This window comes from Hylobates moloch, unplaced genomic scaffold, assembly GCF_009828535.3.
Source record: "Hylobates moloch isolate HMO894 unplaced genomic scaffold, HMol_V3 SCAFFOLD_5, whole genome shotgun sequence".
In the NCBI taxonomy this organism is placed as follows: domain Eukaryota; kingdom Metazoa; phylum Chordata; class Mammalia; order Primates; family Hylobatidae; genus Hylobates; species Hylobates moloch.
Window position 1 is genome coordinate 97,593,003 of NW_026652280.1, and position 26,499 is coordinate 97,619,501.

General features: G+C 40.6%; 1 protein-coding gene across 2 annotated transcripts in view; it reads left to right on the forward strand.

Annotated features, from left to right (window-relative positions):
- Positions 1-1,932: 1,932 nt before the first annotated feature.
- Positions 1,933-26,499, forward strand: part of FCRL2 (Fc receptor like 2) — a 31,195-nt gene continuing 6,628 nt past the window's right edge. For both annotated transcript variants that reach the window (XM_032151914.2, XM_032151915.1), the window contains exons 1-7: positions 1,933-2,022; positions 3,274-3,294; positions 8,713-8,970; positions 9,228-9,512; positions 10,686-10,973; positions 11,877-12,155; positions 12,415-12,531. In XM_032151914.2, coding sequence (XP_032007805.1) covers positions 1,992-2,022; positions 3,274-3,294; positions 8,713-8,970; positions 9,228-9,512; positions 10,686-10,973; positions 11,877-12,155; positions 12,415-12,531 — 1,279 coding nt within the window. In that variant the 5' untranslated portion in view covers positions 1,933-1,991. The remainder of the gene's footprint in view (positions 2,023-3,273; positions 3,295-8,712; positions 8,971-9,227; positions 9,513-10,685; positions 10,974-11,876; positions 12,156-12,414; positions 12,532-26,499) is intronic.

Below are 26,499 nucleotides of genomic sequence, written 5' to 3' on the forward strand. Positions count from 1 at the left end.
AACTCTGTGGTGCTAATTGTCTCAGACACTTTTTATTGGAGAGCAGGGGATGATGTGCAGCAGATAAAGTGCACTCTGCAGCCACTTTTTTCTTTTCTTTTTTTTTTCTTTTTTTTTTTTTTGAGATGGAGTCTCGCTCTGTCACCCAGGCTGGAGTGCAGTGGCACGATATTGGCTCACTGCAAGCTCTGCCTCCCGGGTTTGCACCATTCTCCTGCCTCAGCCTCCCGAGTAGCTGGGACTACAGGCGCCTGCCACCACGCCAGGCTAATTTCTTGTATTTTTGGTACAGACGGGGTTTCACCGTGTTAGCCAGGATGGTCTCAATCTCCTGACCTCGTGATCTGCCTGCCTCAGCCTCCCACAGTGCTGGGATTACAGGCGTGAGCCACCACACCCGGCCCACTTTTTTCTTAATCATATATCCTAGATATCTTATCTTGCTATTAAATATTATTCCACAGAATTATTTTAACGGCTGTTTGGTTTTCCACAGCATTTGACACATAACTTATTTTTAACATACATCTCTCCTTGTGACATATTTTTAGTATTTTCTTTTTACATTATTATAAGCAAGGCTTTAATGACCATCACATATAAATATTAGCATTTCTCAAAGTAAAACTATGATAATAGTGAGAATAAAATGTTAAGTATCCAACTGGTAAAAATTCAATGTTAAGTATTCAGGTAAATGTTAAGTACCTGAACAGGTAACATTGAGTCTATGAATATTTTCAGTCAGTCCCTCATTTATAAGCACCTGTGATGTTTTGGTTTAGAGTTTCATCCTGCATAAGGTTCATTTATGAGACAACATCCACCGGGACTACATCTAATCAAAGTGAGCGTGATAATAGGTGTTCACATAACACATGCTTTGCTTTGTGTGAGATAACTGTATTAGGATCAGCCTGAGGTACAAAAAGCAATGCAGATTAGAAATAGGCAATATTTTGATTACAAATTAGAAAGATGGCAATGTTTTCAGCAATATAATGCAAGTGTTTTGAAGTTTAGTAAAATCTCATTCTAGAAAGTCAGTGAATGGCTAAGAAAAGTTTTACTTAAGAAATATGAGCTATTGAAACAATGGCCTTATTATTTTAAGAACCTTGAGAAGCAATATATCAAGATAGTAGGGCACAATGTTTAAGAGCCAGACTGTGGAACTGGGCTGCCTGGGTTTGAATCCCAGATCTGTTACTACTAGAAATTGACAAAGCTGATCTTGGTCATTTTACTGGCTGCTATGGTCTGAATGTTTGTGTCCTGGCAAAATTCTTATGTTGATACTTAATCCTCAATGCAATAGTAATAAAAGGTACCCACCTTTTATTACATGACCCTTTAGGGGTCATGAGGGTGGAACTCTTACGAAAAGGATTAGTCTCCTTGTAAAAGAGGCTTGAGGGAGCTTGTTTGCCCCTTCCATCATGTGAAGACACATAGAGGACACCATCTGTGAGAAACAGGCCCTCATCAGGCACTGAATCTACTGGTGCCTTGATCTTAAACTTCCCAGCCTCTTGAACTATGAGTGATAAAGTCATGTTGTTTATAAATTTCTCAGTCTAAGGTATTCTTTATAGCAGCCCCAATGGACTGAGACACTTACCTTTACTAGTGCCTCAATTTCCTCAATCATGTGAAAGGGGATAGTGCCTTCAGAAACTTGCTGAAGGTAATAAATAAACTGTAAGCACAAGGCACTTAGAACTGTGTCTGACTCATTGCAACTCATATGTAAATGCTAAGTATCATCATGAGTGTCAAGACACAAAATTTCTCTGGCATTGAGAGGATCAGATATAATTGTTTTAGCCCTTCCAGGACAAAGATAATGGTTAAACACTGTGGCACTATTCTACTTCCTTTTTTGCTAATTATACAAAACCTATTCTGAAAAGCACATTTCACCGCCTGCTCAGAGGCTCCAGTTGGTGGCCAAGAGTACATCTCTTTTCAAATAGTTGGATTAGGTCCTCATGCTGCTGTGGTCATTGCTGGTCATCTTTGGTGAGTTCAATACTTTGACTGAGAAGCGAAGTGGCAGCCGAATGAGGTCTACTGCTCCCGAAAGGTCGGAGGTTTTATCAGAGCCCAGGGACTGGTGGGGATGCTCAGGTCCTGCCTGCAGCTTGGGCTTCAGAGGCAGATGCAAAGAAGTAGGCTGGGGACAGTGAATTTGCAGCACATCCATTAAGCATTAAGCACAATGCTTAACACTCAAGGTGGACCACTTTACCATTTGCTGGTCATGAATTTCTATTTTGATATCTTAGATCTCATTGAGTAATATAATGTTCTCATAGTAAAATGTTCATAATATTAGCATTTAGCACTGCCCTTCTCCTCCATGAACACCGATTATTCAATTGTTATCTATAAGATTTGGGTTCAGCAGATGCATTGAGACCTTTTGCTAATATTCCTCTGTTTAATCATGGACAACGAGGGAGATGACAGCTGCTGCTAGAAAATAAGATTCCTGGGTGAGTGTGGTGGCTCATACCTGTAATCCTAGAACTTTGGGAGTCCAAGGCGGGTGGATCACCTGAGGTCAGGAGTTCGAGACCACCCCGGCCAACATGGTGAAACCTCGTCTCTACTAAAAATACAAAAATTAGCCAGGCGTGGTGGTGGGCACGAGTAATTCCAGCTACTCGCTCGGGAAGCTGAGGCAGGAGAATTACTTGAACCCGAGAAGTGGAGGTTGTGGTGAGCCAAGATCATGTCATTGTACTCCAGCTTGGGTGAGAGAGTAAATAAGATCCCTTTCTCTATGCTGTGTAGGCACTAAATAAATATTTGTTATTGGAATAAAAGGGCTTTAACGTGAAATATGGCCATAGGAAAGAGACTGATTTATTGATTTCTTGGAACTCTCACAATGTATGTTTCCTGATGAGCCCTTTGTGATCATGTTGTCATGTCGGTCTACCACTTGAAAAGTTTGAGTGTGAGATAGAGTGGTGGGGACGGTGGAAGGAAAATGAAATCAAGAAGAGTCACTAAATATCCAATGTGGGTATTTTCGACAATCCCTTTAGTCAAGCGTTGGGTTTGCAACTTGCCTTGTGACTACAATGAATGACAGTTAGATGTGTGCTCGAGGGAGATTGAATTGTTAGTAATGAGAGATTAGGGAAATAGAAAAGAAAGGAAAAATGGAAAGAAGTTTTTGAGCAATTTACCAGAGCAATATAAATTTATAAATTATGAGGGTGAATGCTGTGTGCTAATTTCTGGCTTTTGATCTCCTCACAGCTGCAGTCACTGAACGGGCAGGTGAGTCCTCCTTGTCTTTGTTGTTCTTGGTCTCTGGCATATCAGTCACCCAGCTACCCCAGGATTCTATAGAGGTGGCTCTGGGAAGCCTGTGAAGATGTCCTAATATTACTGCCCTCTAGACTGACATGTTGTGAGGTCACGCAGCCTGTTTCCAACACCGCTTGCACGTTTGGGTGACCAGGTACCACCTAGCCTTCTCAAGACCCCACATGCTTGCCTCTTCTTTAAAAGCCTGGCTTTAAGAAGGGCAGTAACATCTGAAAGAAGGCATGCAGATTGAAGAGAAGAACAATTTGGAGAGAATTGTTTTCCTGCCCATAGGACTGCAATGCCTCATTATTGTCTGGCTGAATGCTGAATGTTTTCACAGCTCTGAAAACAGTTATTTATAGAGGAATGTATCAGAACTACAAACTTCTGCAGGGTCAGAATAAACATGTGTCCTCATTGCTTCTCTAGCTCTAGCTCAGGAGTCAGCAAGCTTTTCCTGTAAAAGGCAAGAGAGTAAATAGGCTAAGCTTTTCAGGTGTATGCCATAACTACTCAATGCCATTGCTGTGGTAGCAGGGAAACAACTAAAGACCATATGTAAATGAATGAGGATGGCTGTGTTCCAATAACATTTTATTTACCAAAACAGTGTTGGCCAGCTCACAGGCCAGAATTTGCCAACCCGCACTCTAGATTTAGTATTTAGTTTTGATTTTTTGAAAATTCATGTATTACTGTTCTAATCATAAAGAGTGAAATAAAGCTAATTTTATTTCACTCTTTCTGAGTTAAATCTGTGCTCAGTGAAGGAAGTCAATGGGAAAAATATTTTATTCTATATACAGAATCTTCACATGAGCCAAGACAAAATCTAAAGAAAGGGAGAATTGTTCCCTTGCCCATTGAATGCTGGCTACCAAGTGGAAGGGGCTCTTTGGGCTCTAAGTAACAGTGTGGGGAAAAGCAGATCCCGCTCTCACCTTGAATGGAACAAGAGTGTCCAGGGAGACATTCAGGGGTCCTACCTGGAACTTGCTCAGGAGCAAGTCTGGTCTCTTGCATTCATTTTGTCCCACATAAGGTCCCGGAGTCCCACCCTGTGATACCCATCACTCCACCGTCTGTCTGGATGGAAATTAGAGGAACCCTCGATCAATACTCAGGAGGTTTCTGACCATTAGTGGAATCATACCAAGACAGCAGGCTCCCTGAAGTGAATCACTTATGACCATTCAGAGAACAGGGCAACAGCCACTTCATTCTCTTTCTTTTCCTTTAGCAAGAGTTTCTCAGAAAACTGAGATGTTCTTCAGAAGTTTGAGATCTTTTCTTTTTAAAAAGAGTAAGAGAGAACTTAGTTCAGCATGATGTACTGGAAAGAACAGGACATATATAGCCAGAAAGACCAAATTGAAATCATGGCTGTGCTATATACCTGCTATGCAGGCTGGGCAGTCACTTGGCCTCTGAACCCCAGTCTCGTCTCTGGGGAAAAGTTTCTGGCCTGTTGAGAATTACAATCCCCTGCAAGGTTTGAAAATGCTATTCAGCAGAGCAGCTGAAAATGTCTTTCTGTCCCCATCCATTGCCTCAACGTAGTCTTCTACCCCATTTCCTCTTTTCAGCCCCACCCATACACTGCACTCACCACCTGGGACCTTGCCCTTGCAAAGCTTTGAGAAATACCGTTTGCTTTTAGTTTTTGCTGTTGCTCTGGTAAAGATATTTTTCACTGAAATTCTTGTGAAAAAACATTATTCAGTCCTGTACATCTTGCCCTGAGTTAAATCTTTGTGCTTCTATTTATTTGCTTTGCCTAAGAATTTCTTGTTCACAACCTACCCTTTTTCCTGCCCTCACCACTGTCCCTCCACTGCAGGTCTCCTCTGTACTCTCTGGGGGTCAGCACGATTCTACTGGGCACCTCTGTAGGTAGAGCCACTCTTAGCCAGTTGCTGGAGGATTTGGAACGCCCTGAGGATGAAAAAGTCAGCTTTGGGACTTGTTGCCCTCCCCTTCTAGGGCCTCTGACTCCTTGCACTCTGCTAATGGTGCACACAGATTAGAACTCTTGAGGCTGCACCACAGTGACAGCCAGCATAGAGCCAGCACACTTCTGCTGAGGCCTCCAAACTGCCAGGTGGTTGGCATTGGAGCCATCACAGCCATGCTAGAAGCAAGTGGATACAAACTGTCACACAAACCCATTATGACTCTTTGGGGTCCCCCGATATGAAACTATGGACTAACTTATGTCTACCCTATAGGTAGGACATCACTCTCAGAGGGTTTGACTTCAAGTCACCTTCATTTATTCAGTATTCCCGAGTCCACCCCATCTCACAGACCTGAAACCCATTATTTTGGTTGCTCTTGAAGTGCAGTTATGATGACCTCTTATTCCTCCTCAGCCATCATTAGCTTCTGCAACAAAGACATCCCCCATTAAGGCTGTGAGATTTGTGGCTCACTGAGTGGTCCATAAATGCCAGCACCATTGTGTGCTTCTCTCACAGAATCCTTAAGACAGCCGATGAGAGGCAAATGCCCTTTGTTGTTCCATTTCTCAGATGAGAAACTGTAACTGAACTCAGGTCCAGCTGCTCATTGCTTGCAAAGTCCAATTAAAAAGAGAGAGAGATCTGGTAGAAAGAAAGTGACTTTTTAATTCCAAAACTTAGCTGAGGGGAAGTAGTACAGGCTTCCGCCTTGAGGGTACCACTTCTACTTCTGGGGCAGAAGGCAAGGCCTTTTAAAGGGGGACTTGGTGTGAACAGCATGCAGGGGAGGGAGTGAGGTGGTGCAAGTCTACATGACTTGCTTTGGATGTCATCTGTCAAGTGATTTGGCTGGCACCAGTGTGGGCAGAACTAGGTTGTAAATTGAGGCAATCTTCTGGTGAGAGAGAGTTCTAGAGGCACCTGGTTTGCTTCGAGTTTCTGTCTCTGGAACCTCTTAAGTAAACACATAGCTAGATATGCTTTCAGTGCAAGGAGTGGATGATGGAGAGAAGGTAAAAATTATAATTGCATGAAAAAGGTGAGGGATAGCATCAGGAGATACACCTAATGCTAAATGATGAGTTAATGGGTGCAGCACACCAACATGGCACATGGATACATATGTAACAAACCTGCACATTGTGCACATGTACCCTAAAACTTAAAGTACAATAAAAAAAAGAAAAAGGTAAAAATACTTCTTTTTTTCTTAGAAAAATAGGATACTTGGTTACAAAACCAAGGTCCAAAGAGTAAAGTGCTTTGTCCAGTATCACACAGCTAATAATAGTAGACTTGGATTCAAAACAGTGTGATCTGGCTCTTCATCACTAGGTTAAACGTTGTGAGAACTGAAATCAATCAGTATCTCCTAGTGGTGACGATGACTCTCTCTGGCCGCATCTTCACTTCCAGGCCTCTGAGCTTTAGCGTCTCTCCAAGCAGATTCTTCTCGGAGCTGCAAGCCGGCTCACCCTGCTGCTCCCACTTGCTGGTCTGCTGTTATGGACTCATGATCATCCACTCCTCACTGCTCTCCATCCTTGGGCTTGCTCTTGGGGCAGTCTGCCTCTTACCAAGCAGTTTGAGGATATGAATAATTCCTAACGACCAACTCAAAGTCTCACTTTGTCATTGGCAGCCAGAGCCAGCGAGGCTGCCTGTCATGCCGTTTCCAACAGTGTCTCTAATCATGACTCCTCTTCCTATCCCCAGTGGTGTTCTCCACAGGAATCTTTCCTGTTTGTGGAGGAAAACTGTATCAGTGGTTTAAAAGTTGGCTTGATTCCGAGTCCCACGGTGGAGTTTCCATGAGATCTAGTATCCATTTGCAAAGGAGGCCACAAGTCTTGAATTAAGTTAATTGTTTCTCCTTATTAACTAATTAACTGTTAACTCCTAATTAAGTTAACTGTTTCTCCAACCAATCTTTTCTGCCCTGCTAATTATATATATATATAAATATATATAAAAAATAATTTATAAATAAATATATATAAATAATAAATAAACATATATATAATAAATACATAAATATATATATATATATAATACATATATAAAATCAGATTGTTCCCCAATGTCCAACAAGTAATTCTGGTTCTGCTGAAATAGCCAGTAGCAAACCATACATTTTGCCAAAAATTATACTTCCAAACGCCACAGATTTCCTGTGGCTTTTTGGCTGTAGCTCTGCAGTAGTATTTTATGAGTCATCATATCTCTTATTTTATTGACTTCTGCTTCCTTCTACTACACATCTGACAGTCATGATGCAATTGAATAGTGATAGGAAAGGTTTTTATTTGAGATATAACTTAATTCCTTACTTTGTGGTCAGAATCCTCTACTATAATCATAAAATATGAAGATGTCATAGACACAAAACATAGTCTGGTACCATAAATAAATGAAGTGACAGGGTCAAAATTAGAGAACCTGTGACCAATTTAAGGAAAGCAACCTCTGGCGAGGACGTTTGTCTTTGGCAATAGCTTTTTTCTTATATGATCAGTCTCTAGGAACTGAGCCTTGGATTAAAAATAATCTCTACTTCACTAAATGGATGAGAAAAATTTTCTGAAGGCATTCAAGTAGAGAATTCAAGTAGATAATTAAAGATACTGGATCTTATTCCAGTAACTGGCATATTCCAAATAATCTATGCCACTTGATGGTTTTATCTGATGAGGCAAGGAGAGGGGATGGGACCTGAATTTATAACACAGTATAAAGCTCTGAGGGCTGGATGAAGGCATGGGGGATGAAAAAATAAAGTGCCCACTAAGGACAATGGTTTCCCTGTGTGGTGTCACCGATGGAGAAAGCTGAAGATGAGGTGTTTATCAGAACACTCCTTCATGAACATTGAAAAACCATGTTTACCTTGACACCTCTGCAATAGACTGAATGTTTGTATCTCCCTCAAATTCATATGTTGAAACCCTAATCCCAATGTGATGGTATTTGTAGGTGGAGCCTTTGGGAGGTAATAAGGTCGTGACGGTGGAACCCTCATGAATAGGACTAACGCTTTTATAAGAAGAGGCCAGAGAGTTAGCTGATTAGTTTTCCACCATGTGATGGTAGAGCGAAAAGTTGGCAGTCTGCAGCCTAGAAGATGGCCGTCATCACAACCTGACAATGCTGCACCCTGACCTCAGACTTTCAGCCTCCAGAATTGTGAGAAATAAATCTCTGTTACTGATAAGCCACTCAGTTTATCAAATTTTGTGATAGCAGCACAAGCTAAGATATCCCCTCAGGAAACACGGGATGAAACTCTCAGTAATTAAGGCATAGATTGGAACCTCCATCTTGTCTAAGGCAGTAGAGGCTATGCCTGAGACCACCTCACTGCCAATGGAGTCTGTCTGGGTTCTCTGCAGAAATGGCAAATCTGGTTTCCCTCCTTCTCTTGCAGATTCGCTGACCCTTGTGGCGCCCTCTTCTGTCTTCGAAGGAGACAGCATAGTTCTGAAATGCCAGGGAGAACAGAACTGGACAATTCAGAAGATGGCTTACCACAAGGATAACAAAGAGTTATCTATTTTCAAAAAATTCTCAGATTTCCTTATCCAAAGTGCAGTTTTAAGTGACAGTGGTAACTATTTCTGTAGTACCAAAGGACAATTCCTTTTCCGGGATAAAAGTTCAAATATAGTAAAGATAAAAGTCCAAGGTAAAACCCTCACTTCTGGGGATGAGCTGGGTAAGAGACCATGGCAGCAAGGCAGGGTGGGTACTGGGTAGGGGAAAGCTGCTCATGGGCTAAATATAGACGGGAGTGCTTGTGGTTTGACCATCAAAGGAGCCATGATGGGTGAGAGGTGTCTAGCTCTGAATGTCCTGTTTGCTGGGGTTGCTTCTTACCAGAGGCTTTTCAGCAGGAATCTTAGCTGTCACTGCTTTGGGGACTATTGTGATCCTTCTCTCTAGAGCTCTTTCAACATCCTGTGCTGACTGCCAGCTCCTTCCAGCCCATCGAAGGGGGTCCAGTGAGCCTGAAATGTGAGACCCGGCGCTCTCCACAGAGGTTGGATGTTCAACTCCAGTTCTGCTTCTTCAGAGAAAACCAGGTCCTGGGGTCAGGCTGGAGCAGCTCTCCGGAGCTCCAGATTTCTGCCATGTGGAGTGAAGACACAGGGTCTTACTGGTGTGAGGCAGAAACGGTGACTCACAGGATCAGAAAACAGAGCCTCCAATCCCAGATTCACGTGCAGAGCAAGTATCAGTGAGGCTGAACCTGGAGAAAAAAGATAGGAGTGCTATAGCTTCAGCTTGGAGTACTAGTCTGTTTCTTTGTTCAACTCCTGTCCTTGAGGAAAGTGAAAATTAAGCTAGAAAAACCCTCAAGGTTGCGGCCGGGCGTGGTGGCTCACGCCTGTAATTCTAGGACTTTGGGAGGCTGAGACGGGCGGATCATGAGGTCAGGAGATTGAGACCATCCTGGCTAACACGGTGAAATCCTGTCTCTACTAAAAATACAAAAAATTAGCCGAGCGTGGTGGTGGGCGCCTGTAGTCCCAGCTACTCGGGAGGCTGAGGCAGAAGAAAGGCGTGAACCTGGGAGGTGGAGCTTGCAGTGAGCCGAGATCATGCCACTGCACTCCAGCCTGGGCGACAGGGCAAGACTCCGTCTCAAAAAAAAAAAAAAAAAAAAAAAAAGAAAAACCCTCCAGATTGCTCCTGGCTTCCTACTTCATAAGAATCAGAAATGCACTAAGCCCCTTATAATCTTTCTTTTTTTGTTGTTAATTAAGTAATATTCATTGATCAAGACTTCATTGATCACTGACTGTATGCCTTGGCATTTAGTAGTGGGTGGGACACTTCAAAAGGCAAACCACCTGCTGTCTAATGGCTCTCCAAATGTCTCCATATGATGAGATTGCAACACAAATTGACTTATTAGAAGGCAATGTAGCATCAGGAAAAGCAGATGTGAATGAACAGAGTGGTCAGAGGAGAAGTTGTATTTGGTTGAACCTTGAAATTAAGAATGATAGAGGAATTATTATTGGGACCGTTGTTAGGAATAATGACTTTTCCACTGCAAGACTGGAGATATCAGTGCCCCTCTATATTCTGTGCAAAAGGTGTCTGTGACTCATCCAAAAAATTGAACAGTTTCCTGTCTCATGGAGTGGATGATCCATCACAAATTCTTTAAATATTACTACCCACGAAATTGGCCAGGGTTAGGGCATTCAAATGTCTTTATCCACATTCCTGAATGATAATTGTTATAGATTCCCTACTTCCATAGGAATGCTTATAATGGATTATCCATACAATCTCCACACTCCCACATTTTGCATTAGAGAATGGAATCAGTCAAACCCTGTTCCCAGAGTTTCCCTTAGAGTTCTCACCTGTTATCTTATATCCATCTAGGAATCCCCGTCTCTAACGTAAGCTTGGAGATCCGGGCCCCCGGGGGACAGGTGACTGAAGGACAAAAACTGATCCTGCTCTGCTCAGTGGCTGGGGGTACAGGAAATGTCACATTCTCCTGGTACAGAGAGGCCACAGGAACCAGTATGGGAAAGAAAACCCAGCGTTCCCTGTCCGCAGAGCTGGAGATCCCAGCTGTGAAAGAGAGTGATGCCGGCAAATATTACTGTAGAGCTGACAACGGCCATGTGCCTATCCAGAGCAAGGTGGTGAATATCCCTGTGAGAAGTGAGTGACACTCTCATTCATATCTTCCAGAAAGTCCTAAACCAAGGTCATGATACACAGGAGTCCTGAGGAAATTTCAGGAGGCCCCAGGGATTAGTGCTGTGGAGAACCAAAAGCAATTTGAAAATGGGTTACCCTTGCAGGTTAGACTGCTGAACTGTTTCTTTTTGTGGAAGGAAATATAAAGAGGGCTGTAATTGATTATGAAGCATAAGCATTCTTGCAATCCTATGATAGGATAATAAAACATCTATTACATGAAACCTTTGGGCTCTGGGCCAGGCAGTGTCATGGATCTAAAAGGTTCATAGTGGTAACAGCCTGCTTCATTTTATGTCATCTCCTTCAAAGTGATTAGAGTGTTTCTAGCTTGCCAAAATTGCACCCAAAGGGAGACATTTGGAGCCATGTTATTGGTGATTTACTGGTGTGGAAAATTACCTGGTGTTGTAGCCAAGTAGCCATTTCCGTTCTAACCCAGTCCTACAGTCCTGAACTGGGCTGAATAAATATACCTAAATATATGCTTAGAAATGCTCCTATGTATCAGTTTTCCCAGGAACAACTATAATATTATAGAAATCTTAAAATTATTTCCTAATAAAAAATTATGGGATACAAAAGAAAAAAAGAAATACGAAGAGGGCTGGATGGACACAGGAAAACAATCAGATGAGAACAACAGATGACCGTGTCCGTAGGCAGCACCCAGAACTGATATTCCCCTCAAACGTCTAAATATATTGTCGAGAAAATTATCTCTAACTGTTCTAGTGGGAATGTGGGAATGGAAAGTATGCAACAGCCATGGGGCCAGGCCCTTTGCTGAGCCTGCAGGATGGGAGTGTGTGAATCTATTGCAGCATCACAAATCTTTTCTGATAGCCCCTCTGTGTCTGTCAGTTCCAGTGTCTCGCCCTGTCCTCACCCTCAGGTCTCCTGGGGCCCAGGCTGTAGTAGGGGACCTGCTGGAGCTTCACTGTGAGGCCCTGAGGGGCTCTCCCCCAATCCTGTACAGATTTTATCATGAGGATGTCGCCCTGGGGAACAGCTCGGCCCCCTCTGGAGGAGGGGCCTCCTTCAACCTCTCTTTGACTGCAGAACATTCTGGAAACTACTCCTGTGAGGCCAACAACGGCCTGGGGGCCCAGTGCAGTGAGGCAGTGCCAGTCTCCATCTCAGGTGGGTGGTTGTTACCTGGATACAGAGTTTGATGACAATGGCTGTGTCTCACCAGCCTGGAGATATCTGCTGTGTGTGAAGAGGGGGAAGGTGATCTCAGTGTCCAGTTGCTTCTCTTCTCCCCACACTAACCTGAAGAGTACAGACTACACTTCAATGATCTCTTACATGAATTTGTATTTACCATCCCTATATAGCGTTTATAAGAAGGGCCCAAGTCTTTCACCTCTGGGGCTGAAGCACTGCTTTCTTTCCTCAGGACCTGATGGCTATAGAAGAGACCTCATGACCGCTGGAGTTCTCTGGGGACTGTTTGGTGTCCTTGGTTTCATTGGTGTTGCTTTGCTGTTGTATGCCTTGTTCCACAAGATATCAGGTTGTATCTACTATTTGGATTCTCCATATTTTGCTATGACCTTTCCACTACTGATATAGATTGAAATTACAAAAAAAGAAGAGAGAAAAGAAAACCCTCCAAAATCCAATAATTTCTTTTTATGCTTCATAATTCTGCAAGGCTCTGTGCAATGCTCAGTGTGGTCATACTGCTAATTATACAATATGTCACTGTTCCCTGTGCATAGTCACTTGAGATTAAATTATTTACACATTCTTTCCACGCTTGACTTTTAAACTAAAAAGTCTAATTCTTAATTGCCATTTAGTAATTTTCAATAGATATAATTAGTTTATGTACAACGGAGCAAAATGTAGTAAGGAGCTAGATTTAAAGGAACACAAACAATTTTTTTTTCTTTTTGAGACAGAGTCTCAGTCTGTTGCCCAGGCTGGAGTGCAGTGGCACGATCTCGGCTCACTGCAAGCTCTGCCTCCTGGGTTCACGCCATTCTCCTGCCTCAGCCTCCCGAGCAGCTGGGACTACAGGCGCCCACCACCATGCCCAGCTAATTTTTTGTATTTTTAGTAGAGACAGGATTTCACCGTGCTAGCCAGGATGGTCTCGATCTCCTGACCTCTTGATCCGCCCGTCTTGGCCTCCCAAAGTGCTGGGATTGCAGGTGTGAGCCACAGCGCCTGGCCAGGAACACAAACAATTTAATGTGCTCTTTTTTTCTTTTTATTTATCTATTTCTTTTTAGCCACCTTCTTTATGAAAAGAGCGATGACTCCTTGAATTCTTGGATCCATGATATAGACCATAAGAAGCCATCTTCACCCACATGTCTGGCCGTTGATGCTGGCTATAGTTTGCAGTTTCAGCTGAGAGTCAACTAGAGCACATATACGCAGCCTCTCAACATGGCCTGGATTTCCTCACAGCATGATGACTTTAAAGTAGTCAGACTTTTAACATGTTGATTCAGGCTCCAAAAAGCAAGTGTGATAATGAAGCTGCAATACATTTAATCAATGAATTTCAAAAAGTATGATGTTGTGTCACTTCTACGACAATTTTATTATGTCCTGGTGCTTCAAACTTGCCTAGGTATCAGTGGAGAGGGCACAGACTTCACCTCTAAATGGGAGAACTGTCAAAGAATTTTAAGCCATGTTTTTTAAATTTCCACATATAACACCATGAGTTTCAATCTGCTATGTCTCCAAACCCCACAACACTGTGAAAAGCACAAGCTTCTTGGCCGTCCTCTCCGGAATCAGCAAATGCTCCATGGAACAAGTGATTTCAGAAGTTAGGTTTTTCTCCCTGAGCCCCTCCCCATGTTTTGTTGAAGATTTTTGTGTCTATGTTCATCAGGGATATTGGCCAGTAGTTTTCTTTTTTGGTTGTATTCGTGTCTGATTTTGGTAACAGGGTAATTCTATCCTTGTAGAATGGGTTAGAGAGAATTGCCTTCTCTTCAATTTTTTGGAATGGTTTGAAGAGGGTTGGTATTAATTCTTTATACATTTGGTAGAATTTGACAGTAAATCCATCCAGTCCTCGGCTTTTCTTTGTTAGGAAGCTGATTGTTAATGGTTCAATCTTGCCGCTCATTATTGGTTTATTCAGGTTTTCTATTTCTGCCTGATTCAATCTGGGTAAATTTTATGTTTCCAGGAATTTATCCATCTCCTGTAGATTTTCCTGTTTATTTGTAATAATCTCTGATGATCTTTTTTATTTGATATCAGTTGTAATGTCTGCTTTTTCATTTCTGATTATATTTATTTGGGTCTTCTTGTCTTGGTTAGTCTAGCTAGCAGTTTATCAATTTTGCTTATCTTTTCAAAGGACCAGCTTTTGTTTTATTGATCCTTTGTATTTTTTTTAGTCTCTATTTAATTTAATTGCGCTCTGTTATAATTTCTTTCCTTTTGCTAATTTTTAAGTTAGTTTGCTCTTGGTTTTCTAGTTCCTTGAGGTGCTTCATTAGATTGCTCATTTAAATTCTTTCTACTTTTTTGACGTAGGTGTTTATTGCTATAAACTTTCCTCTTAGCACTACTTTTGCTGTATCCCACAGGTTTTAGTACGTTACGTTTCAATTTTCACTTGTTTCAAATATTTTTGATTTCCATCTTAATTTCTTCATTGACCCAATGGTTGTTTAGGAGCATGTTGTTTAATTTCCACTTATTTGTACAGTTTTCAAAATTTATCTTGGTATTGATTTCTAGCTTCATTTCCTTGTGGTCTGAGAAGATATTTGATATGATTTTGATTTTAATAATTTGTTGAGACTTGTTTTGTGGCCTAACATATGGTCTATTCTGGAGAATGTTCCATGTACAAGTGAGAAAAATGTGTATTCTGTAGCTGTTGAACAAAATGTTCTGTAAATGCCTGTTAAGGCTATTTGGTTTAAAGTACAGTTTAATTTCAGTGTTTCTTTGTTGATTTACTATTCAGATGATCTGTCTAATGCTGAGAGTGAAGTGTTGAATTACCCCACTATTATTGTATCAAAGTCTGTCTCTATTTTTTGTTTAAGCAATATTTACTGTATGAATTTGGGTGCTCAAGTGTGGGGTACATATATATCCTCTATATTCTCTTGCTGGATTGATCCCTTTATTTTTGCCTTTTTTTTTTTTTTTTTTTACCGTTATTTATTTATTTATTATTTTGAGGCGGAGTCTTACTCTGTCACCAGGCTGGAGTGCAGTGGCGCAATCTCTGCTCACTGCAACCTCCGCCTCCTGGGTTCAAGTGATTCTCCTGCCTCAGCCTCCCAAGTAGCTGGGACTACAGGCGCGTGCCACCACACCCAGCTATTTTTTGCTTTTTTTTTTTTTTTTTTTAGACAGAGTCTCGCACTATCGCCCAGGCTAGAGTGCAGTGGCAAGATATCGGCTCACTGCGAGTTCAGCCTCCCGAGATCACGCCATTCTCCTGCCTCAGCCTCCCGAGTAGCTGGGATTATAGGTGCCTGCCACCCTGCCCAGCTAATTTTTTGTATTTTCAGTAGAGACGGGGTTTCACCATGTTGGCCAGGATGTTCTCGGTCTCTTGACTTCCTGATCTGCCCGCCTTGGCCTCCCAAAGTGCTGGGATTACAGGCATGAGCCACCGTGCCCAGCCTACTGTTTTTGACTTAGTCTGTTTTATCTGATATGAGTATAGCTACCGCTCATTTTTGGTTTCTGTTTGTGTGAACTATCTTTTTCCATCCTTTTACTTTCAGTCTATATATGTCTTTACAGGTAAAGTACGTTTCTTATAGGTAACACAGAGTTGGGTCACATTTTTAATATCCATTCAGCCAGTCTATAAATATATATTTTCTTTGTTTGTTTTTGAGATGGAGTTTTCACTCTTGTCACCCAGGCTGGAGCACAACGGTGTGTTCTCAGCTCCCTGCAAATTCCACCTCTCAGGTTCAAAAGATTCTCCTGCCTCAGCCTCCTGAGTAGCTGGCATTACAGGCACCCGCCCCCATGCCTGGCTAATTTATTTGTATTTTTAGTAGAGATGGGGTTTCACCATGTTGGCCAGGCTAGTCTCGAACTCCTGACCTCATATGATCCTCCTGCCCCGGCCTCCCAAAGTGCTGGAATTACAGGCATGAGCCACGGCACCCTGTCTATATATTTTAAGTAAAGAATTTAATCAATTTACATTCAAAGTTATTATTGATATGTGAAGTTTTCTTCCTGTCATATTGTTAATTGTTGTCTGGTTGTTTTGTGTCTTCCTTGTTGTTTTTTCTCTTAGTGTGTATTTTCTACATCTAACAATCTTGGGGAATTTAAGTGGTTTGCAATGCTTACTCAGCCAGTACCTGACGACCAAGCCTCAAACCTAAATTTGTTGCACCTCCTGGCTTTACCTATGCATTTTCATGGTGGTAAGTATTGTCCTTTCGCTTTCAGGTTTAGGACTCCCTTGAGCATTTCTTACAGGGCTGGGATAGTGGTGACGAATTTCACCAGCTTTTGCTTATCTGGGAAATATTTTATTTCTCCTTATTTATAAAGGATATTTTGCCGGATTTAATTTCCTTCACTGGCACTTTATTTATTTTAGCACTTTGAATATTTCATATCGTTCTCTCCTGGCCTGGAAGGTTGGAGTGTATTTTTTGTTTTGTTTTGTTTTGTTTTTCTTTATAGGTGACTAGAGGATTTTCCCTTGCCATTGAAAAAATTCTGTCTTTGTATTTGACTTTAGACTGTTTTATTATAATGTGCCATGGAAAAGACCTTTTTGCATTGTATGTGCTTGGGGATCTCAGAGGTTTTGTATCTGGATGTCCAAATCTCTTGCTAGACTTTGGAAGTTTTCATCTATTATTTTATTAAATAGGTTTTCTAACCTTTTCATTCTGTCTTTGCCATCTGGGACCCCAATAATTTGAATACTTTTCCAAAAGTATTCAAAAATGTGCCAATTCTTGGTCCTCCAAGTGACTTAATCACATACCCGAAGTGGCTATGCTGGGCCAGGCAGGTGAAAGGGTTCTCAGGCCCCTAGGCAGCCAGCATGGTTTGGGCAATGGCAGTGGCTGTGGCAGGTCCACCCTCTGAGTCCCAAACAGTGGATACTGGTGTTGGTAGTGGCTGTGATAGGCTGGGCAGGTCAGACTCCAGACCTGCAGATGGTGCATGCGGGTAGGTATCAGTTGTGGTGATAGTGGCAGAATTGGTAAGCCCAACCTCAAGTCCCCTGGAGGAGTGTTAGGTGCCATCATGGTGGACTGGGCTGGGCAAGTCCCTGGCCCCCAGGCTGTGTGCTCTGGCATGGTCAGGGGAAGGGCAAAACCATGCTGGGTGGGCTTATCCTCACGCTCTCTGATCCTCTCTACTCTCTTTTCTTAGCAGTTCTTCACTATCTTATTACCACTTCAATGTTTATAAACAGACTTTAAAACTCTTTTGCCCAGCCTTTCTAGTTGTCCTTAGTAGAAGATGGTTCAAATGCATTCCTTAACCATTACTGGAAGTTTGAAGCTATCTACCTTTTACAACCAACATATTCCTTAAGCTGCCATGTCTTTTGGCATTTTCAGCATGACTATATGTTTTTGTAACATATTATTTCTAATTTGTCAAGAATTTAGACAAATCAGAGTGATTTGTCATACTGAGCCCTATTAATATTTCACAAGTCAAAAAAAATTACCAATGACCCAATTATTGTGTCAACCACATATGGCAGGTTTACATATATTATCTGTAATTATCAAAAGTTATTTTTAAGTGTGCCTTTTTGGGGAGACAAGGTCTTGTAAAATGCTTTCTTATGCTTATCTACTACAACAGGTGAAATAAATTTTGGAACTCATTAATTTTCTTCCACATAGTAAACATTTAAGCCAGTATTTTATTTTTTACTTCCAACATTTATTTTAGGTTCAAGAGGTACATGTGCAGGTTTGTTACATAGGTAAATTGGTTGTCTTGCAGGTTTGGTGTACAGATAATTTTGTCACCCAGGTAATCAGCATGATACCAAACAGGCAGCCCTTTCTTCCTTCCTTCCCTCCTTCCTTCCTTCATTCCTCCTTGCTTGCTTTTCTTTCTTTCTTCTTTCTTTCTTTCTTTCTTTCTTTCTTTCTTTCTTTCTTTCTTTCTTTCTTTCTTCTTTCTTTCTTTCTTTCTTTCTTTCTTTCTTTCTTTCTTTCTTTCTCTCTCTCTCTCTTTCTTTCTTTCTTATTAATGAAGTCTCTGTCTCCCAGGTTGGAGTGCAGTGAACAATCTTGGCTCACTGCACCCTCCACCTCCTGGGTTCAAGCGATTTTCTTGCCTCAGCCTCTTGGGTAGCTGAGATTACAGGCACCTGCCATGATGCCCAGCTAATTTTTGTATTTTTTTTTTAGAAGAGATAGCCTTTCACCATGTTGACCAGGCTAGTCTTGAACTCCTGGCCTCAAGTAATCCACCCACCTCGGCCTCGCAAAGTGCTGGCATTACAGGAGTGAGTGAGCCACCACGCCTGGCCCCAATAGGGAGCTTTTCAATCTTCACTCTCTTCCCTCCCTCCACCCTCAAATAGGTCCCAGTGTCTGTTGTACTCTTCTTTGTGTTCATATGTACTCAAGGTTTAGCTCTCACATATCAGTGAGAACATGTGATATTTGGTTTTCTGTTCCTGTGTTAATTCACTTAGGATAATGGTCTCCAGCTCCATCCATGTTGCTACAAAGGACATAATCTCATTTTTTATAGCTGCATAGTATTCCATAGTGTATATGTAACACATTTTCTTTATCTGGTATACTGTTGATGGGCATCTAGGTTGATTCCATGTCTTTACTATTGTGAATAGTGCTACAATGAACATATGCATGCATGTGTCTTTGCAGTAGAACGATTTATATTCCTTTGGGAATATACCCAGTAATGGACCCCTTGCTTGGCCAAATGGTAGTTTTATTTTAAGTTCTTTGAGAAATCTCCAGACTGTTTTCCACAGTGGCTGAACTAATTTACATTGCGACCAACAATGTGTTAAGTGTTCCCTTTTCTCTGCAACCTCACCAGCATCTCATTTTTTGACTTTTCAATAGCCATTCAGACTGGTGTGAGATGGTATCTCATTGGGGTTTTGATTTACATTTCCCTAATTATTAAGTGATACTGAACATTTTTTCATATGATTTTTGGCTGCATATATGTCTTTTTTGGAGAAGTGTCTGTTCATGTCCTTTACCCATTTTTAAATAGGGTTGTTTGGTTTTCGCTTATTGATTTGTTTGAGTTCCTAGTGGATTCTAGGTATTAAACCTTTGTTGGATGCACAGTTTGCAAATATTTTGTTCCATTCTATAGATTGTTTATTTACTTTGTTAGTTTCTTTTGTTGTGAAGAAGCTCTTTAGTTTAATTAGGTCCCATTTGTCAATTTTTTTGTTTTTATTGCAATTGTTTTTGGAGTTTTCATCATGAAGTCTTTTCTTTGGCCAATATCCAGAATGGTATTTCCTAGATTTTCTTTTAGAGTTTTGTATTAGTCTGTTCTCACAATGCTATAAAGAAATACCCAAGACTGGGTAATTTACAAAGGAAAGAGGTTTAATTGACTCACAATTCCACATGACTGGGAAGGCCTCAGGAAACTTACAATCATGACAGAAGAGGAAGCAAACATGTCCTTCTTCACAGGGTAGCAGGAGAGAGAAGTGCCAAGGAAAGGGGGAAAAAGCATCAGATCTTATGAGAACTAACTCACTATCACAAGAACAGCATGGGGGTAACCAGCCCCATGATTCAATTACCTCCCACCGGGTCCCTCCCGTAACACGTTGGGATTATGGGAACTACAATTCAAGATGAGATTTGGGTGGGGACACAGCCAAACCATATCAGATCTTTATAGTTTTAGGTTTTACATTTAAGAATTTGATCCATCTTGAGTTGATTTTTGTATATGGTGAAAGGTAGTGGTCCAGTTTCAATATTCTGCATGTGGTTAGTCATCAGTTATCCCATCAGCATTTATTAAATAGAGAGTCCTTTCCCCATTGCTTGTGTTTATCAGCTTTGTAGAAGATCAGATGGTTGTAGATGTATGGCTTTATTTTTGTGTTCTCTAATCCATTTCATTGGTCTACATGTCAGTTTTTGTAGCAGTACCATGCCATTTTGGTTACTGTAGTCTTGTGATACAGTTTAAAGTTGTATAGTGTTATCCCTCTAGCTTTTTTATTTTTATTTTTTGCTTGGGACTGCTTTGGCTATTTGGGCTCTTTTTTGGTTCTAAATGAATTTTAGATTTTTTTTTCTAATTTTGTAAACAATGTCATTGGTAGTTTTCTAGGAATAGCCTTGAATCTGTAAATAGCTTTGAAGAGTGTGGCCATTTTAACAACATTGATTCTTCCTATCCATGAGCATGGAATGTTTTTTCATTTGTTTGTGTCATCTCTGATTTCTTTCAGCAGTGTTTTGTAATTCTTGCTGTGGAGTTCTTTCACCTTGTTGGTTAGTTGTATTCCTAGGTATTTTTTCCCTTTTGTGCAAGCCAGTATTCTCAAGTTCAATGGAAGTTTTATTTTTTAAACAGATGATCTAAGTAAGTCTTATATTACACTTCTTCACCCCTCTCTGCTACTTTATTCCCAAAATATCTTTCCCAGTTCCTCATTCTTTTATAGAGCCTCCTGCCTCATCACTGCTCTTTCAGGGGTGAAATAGCCACCCTCTGTTTGGGTAACCAACTCTGCTCTGTTTCCTCACCTACAAAACGAGAAAGTTACCTCAGATCTACGCCATGATACACGAAGCCCATCTTCAACTGTTTTATACTTACAAAAGACAATAGTTGCTCTTTCCCGTGAAGACAGTGTAGGGTGTCTGTGTTGGTCTTCTTGAGATAGCACAACAAAATGCCACAGATTGGGTGGCTTAAAGAACAAAAACGAATTTTCTTTTTTTTTGAGACACAGTCTCACTCTGTCATCCAGGCTAGAGTGCAGTGGCACCATCTAGGCTCACTGCAAGCTCTGCCTCCTGGGTTCACGCCATACTCCTGCCTCAGCCTCCCGAGTAGCTGGGACTACAGGCACCCGCCACCACGCCTGGCTAATTTTTTGTATTTTTAGTAGAGACGGGGTTTCACCGTGTTAGCTAGGATGGTCTCGATCTCCTGACCTCGTGATTCACCTGCCTCGGCCTCCCAAAGTGCTGGGATTACAGGTGTGAGCCACTGCACCCGGCCCCCAAAATTAATTTTCTTACAATTCTAAAGGCTGGGAAGTGTAAGGTTAAGATGCCAGCAAGATAAGTTTCATTCTGAGGCCTCTTCTCTTAGCTTGCAGGCAGCTACCGTCTTGCTATGTGCTCACACGAATTATTCGTGTGTACATGCAGAAAGAAAGAGCAAATTCTCTGCTGTTCTTTCTTTTTTTTTTAATTATACTTTAAGTTCTGGGGTACATGTGCAGAACGTGCAGGTTTGTTACATATGTATACACGTTCCATGGTGGTTTGCTGTACCCTTAAACCCCCCCCTTCTTATAAAAACACTAATCCTATTGTATCAGGGCTCCACTCTTATGATCTCACTTAAAATTAATTACTTCTATAAACGTTCCATTTCCAACTATAATCACATTTGGCATTAGTACTTCAATATATGGAATTTGGGCAGGACACAAACATTCAGTTTATAAATGTTCCCAAGCAAGGACAAGTACTAATATAAGCCTCCTAATTTGTCACTGTTGTTATTGATCAAAAAGTCCCATTGATCAAAAAGTAAGTCGTATGGTCATAACCAAATGCAAGTGGTAGAGAAATAGTGTCTACCTCTTTGCTGACAAATGACAGAGTCACATTGCGAGACAATGCATACAAGAAGATAGGAACAAATTGGGAGCCTTTACTGCATGGATCTACCACATGGTTTTTGACCTGCACTTCCACTCTTGTAACTTTAAAAAAATTTAATTGATTTTTAATTGACAGATAAAAATTGCATGTATTTATGTATAGCATGATGTTTTCAAATAAGTATACATTGTGGAATTGCTAGATTGAACTAATTAACATGTATTGCCTCACATACTATCTTCCTATTACTTTTTAGTTTACAAGCACACAACCACACAAAATTATTTTTTACTAAATTTGCTTCCAAAATTAGGCTGCTTCAGAAGTTTTCAATCTCAAGTCATGGCTTTGACCTTCGGATATCCAACTTTTTTTTTTTTTTTTTTTTTTTTTTTTCAGACAAAGTGTCACTCTGCTACTCAGGCCAGAGTGCAGTGGTATGATCATGGCTCACTGCAGCCTTGATGTCCCAAGCTCAGGTGATCCTCTTGCCTCAATTTCCCAAGTAGATGGGACCACAGGCATGCATCACCATGCCTTGCTAACTTTTTAATTACTTCTGGAGATGACTTTATATGTTGCCGAGGCTAGTCTTGAACTCCTGGGCTCAAGCGATCTTCTTGCCTTGGCCTCCCAAAGCACTGGTATTACAGGCATGAGTCACCATGCCTGGCCAGATATCCCAAACTGGCAATTTATTTCATGGTGAGTTTCACTTAAGACAATTCTTTCTTTCAAGTAGATGACTTAATTGGGACCACCTCAATTTATCAAAAGATGATCTAATAACTAAAGAAAGTCAGCGTCTTGATCCCTTTCCTTCCATGAAGGTCCTCGGACCCCTACATAAATTAGCCATACCCTAAATCATTCACTTTTGAGCTTTGCACAGCATAGAAATATAAGGGCAAGGCAGTGGCTGTTGCCTAATGAAAGCAATGCTTTCTTTCATTGGCTAATCTCTTATCATGAGGACCATGATACCTCTATGTCAACCTAAAATAAACTAAAATAAACTATTAACATAGTCCCTTTCAGAGTGGCCCAATATCTTTTATTTTTTCTTTAAAATAAATAACTGAATAAATATGTTACAAATACAACTGGTAAAACATCCAAACAATATCAAAGAATATGACAGTAAAAAGTAATCCTTTCTCTCACACCTGTTCCTGGACCTCTTGGTTCCCTTCCTCAGAGGCTCCCACTCTTAGCAATATCTCATTTATTTTTCCAGAGATATTTTAGACTTACATGATGTCATTGTATACATACATATTCTTTATTTTCACACAAATAATAACATACTATGTGCTACACTTCACTTTTCTATGAATATTATTTGAGAACTGTTTGATATAAATATGTATAGAACTGTAACATCTTTTTAGTGGAGGCAAAGTATTCTATTCATGGATTTGCAATAGTTATCTTAATGTTAATGATTACCTATTGATGGAGATTTAGATGATCTCAAGTTGTTTTCCATGACACACAATGCTACAATAATTTTTCTTTTAGATGTCATTTCTTACATGTACAGTATGCCTGTGGAATTAATTCTTATAAATAAAATTTCTATATTCAAATTAGATACCTTTCTAATTTGATAGATATTGTCAGGGTTACTCATAGTTGTATAAAATTATACTCCCTTAAGAACATGTCATAAACATGCTTGTTTATGACACACCAGCCACACAAAGTATTGTAAGTTTTGATTTTTTTGCCTGTTTTTCAATTGAGAAACATTACTGCCCTGTAGTTTTGATTTATGTTTCTGTTTATGGTGAGCTCTTTGTTCACATAGTTTCATTGTTTTACGTTGGGTTTTTTGTCTCATTCTTAGTGATTTGTAGATGATCTGTTTATACTAAATATATTAGCTCTTTGTCTGAGGTATGAATAGTGAAAAGGGTCCCCAGTCTGCAGTTTGCATTGCCTTTCATATTGAAATTCTTACTATAAAAATAATTATTTTTATGTGGTCTAACTTATCAGTATCTTCTTTTATGGGTTCTAGGTTTGGTAACCTATTTTGGAAGGTCTTCCCCATTCTTAGATGATAAAAAAGTTCTCCTTTTTTTTCTTTCTTTTTTTTTTTTTTTCGAGACAGGGTCTCGCTCTGTCACCTAGGCTAGAGTGCAGTGGTGCAATCTCGGATCACTGCAACCTCAACCTGCTGGACTCAAGTGATACTCCTACCTCAGCCTCCTGAGTAGCTGAGACCACAGGCATGCACCACCTTGACTGGCTAGTTTTTGTATTTTTTATATATATGGGATTTCTCCATGTTGCCCAGGCTGGTCTCGCACTCTTGAGCTCAAGTGATCTACCAGTCTTGGCCTCTCTAAGTACTGGGATTACAGGTGTGAGCTACTGTGCCAGGCCCATATTTTCTTCTAGAATTGTATCACTTTATATTTATGCTTAAATTTTTGATCCATCTGTTACTGGAAAGGGGTCTGAATCCAGACCCTAAGAGAGGGCTCTTGAATCTCAAGTAAGAAAGAATTCAGGGCGAGTCCATACAGTACAGTGAAAGCAAGTTTATTAAGAAAGTAAAGGAATGAAAGAACGGCTATTCCATAGGCAGAGTAGCACCAAGAGTTGCTTGTTGCCCATTTTTGTGGTTATTTCTTGATGATATGCTAAACAAAGGGTGGATTATTCATGCCTCCCCTTTTTAGACCGTATTGGATAACTTCCTGATATTGCCATGGCATTTGTAAACCATCATGCCACTGGTGGGAGTGTAGCAGTGAGGGCAACTAGAGGTCACTCTTGTTTCTATCTTGGTTTTGGTGGGTTTCTGCTGGCTCCTTTACTGCAACCAATTTGATCAGCAAGGTCTTTATGAACTGTATCTTGTGCCGACCTCCTATTTCATCCTGTGACTTAGAATGCCTAACTGTCTGGGAATGGGGCCCAGTAGGTTTCAGCCTCATTTTACCCAACTCCTATTCAAGATGGAGTTGCTCTGGTTCAAATACCTGTGACACATCCAGAAATCTTTTTGAATAGGTACTGAACTAGAATCTAATCTTTTTTTTCAGATAGCTATTTCATTATTTCTGTGTGCTTTATTTAATTATCTTTTTAAAGTACAGTGATGCCTTTATAATATCCTATGGTATTGTGATATAAGAAGAAATTATTTAATACATTTGGTCTTTGTCCCTAGTTCCTGACCCCTGAGTTCCTAAAACTCTAAGAATTCCTTGAGTGTTGAGTGTCTTTGGTATGCTAATGAGATGACTCTCAACAGAGGGGCTCCTGGATGGCTTCAATATGAGAGCTGGTTTTCAGAAACACCAACTTTTTGATTAGAGGGTTGGAACTTCGAACCCCACCCCTGGACCTCTGAGGACAGGAGAGGGACTGAAGATTCATCTAACCATCAATTGCCAATGATTTAATCAATCATACCTATGTAATGGGACTGCTATAAAAATCCTAAACAATGGGATTTGGCGAGCTTGCCAGTTGGTGAATACATCAATGTACTGGGAGGGTAGAGCACCCCATTTCCTTGGGAACAGAAACTCCAGTGTTCAGTACACTTCCAGACATTGTCTTACCTAAACTTTTTCATTTGGTTGTATATTTGTATATTTTATAACATCCTTCGTAATAACCCAGTAAAAGTAACTGAAGTGTTTCTTCAAGTTCTATATAGCAAATTATTGAAACTGAGGAAAGAGTCCTGGGAATCCCCAATTTATAGTCATTTGGTCAGAAGGATATGAGGCCCATGACATATTATTGGCATCTGGAGTTGGGGGCAGTTTTGCGGGACACACTCCTTTACCTGTGGGGTCTGCACTAACTCTGAGTAGTGTTAGAACTGAGTTTAATTGTAATTAGTGTCCTAAGAGTTGGAAAATTGACTGGTATGGGGAAGAAAAACCCCACACACACATGGCGACAGAAATGTTATGGATAAAAGCAGTTCAGCTATACTAAATATCTGATACTATTCAGATCTATCTTTGATGCCTTATGCTGTTTGTGTGTATGTCAGTATGTGCATATGTGTGTTTGTGTGTGTGACTTGTATGCCTTCGCTTTATAACAATACTTTTTTTCTTCCATCAAGATTGTTCCCATCATGACTATGTTATTCTTACAGAACTTTTCTGGATATTATTGCTTATTTATTTTCCCCACAAACAATATAACCAGTGTCTCTCAAGAAAGTATTTTTGTTAGGTTTCTCTTAAATTTTGAGATTAATTACGGAAGAATTGACAGCTTTATAATGAGAAATGTTTCTATCCAAGAGTATGTCTACTTTTGGTAAATTTTGAGTCATAGTGTTTTAGAGTTTTACTTATATAGGCTTTCACCATTTCTTGCTAAGTTTACTCTTGAGATATTGATTAATTTTTGCTATGATAACTGATTTATTGAACAAGGGTACTCTTAGAGTGCAACCATAAAATTTAATTTTTTATCTTCCTCTTCCTACTGCCCATTCACACTCAGTCTTAGAGGATTGTGTTTTCCCTGACTCTGGCTGAAATCGCAGGCAGGCCCATAGTCTATCCACTTACTCCTGTATTAGTCGGTTGCTAATAAAGACATACCTGAGACAAGGCAGTTTACAAAAGAAAGAGGTTTAATTGGACTTATAGTTCCACATGGCTGGGGAAACCTCACAGTCATGG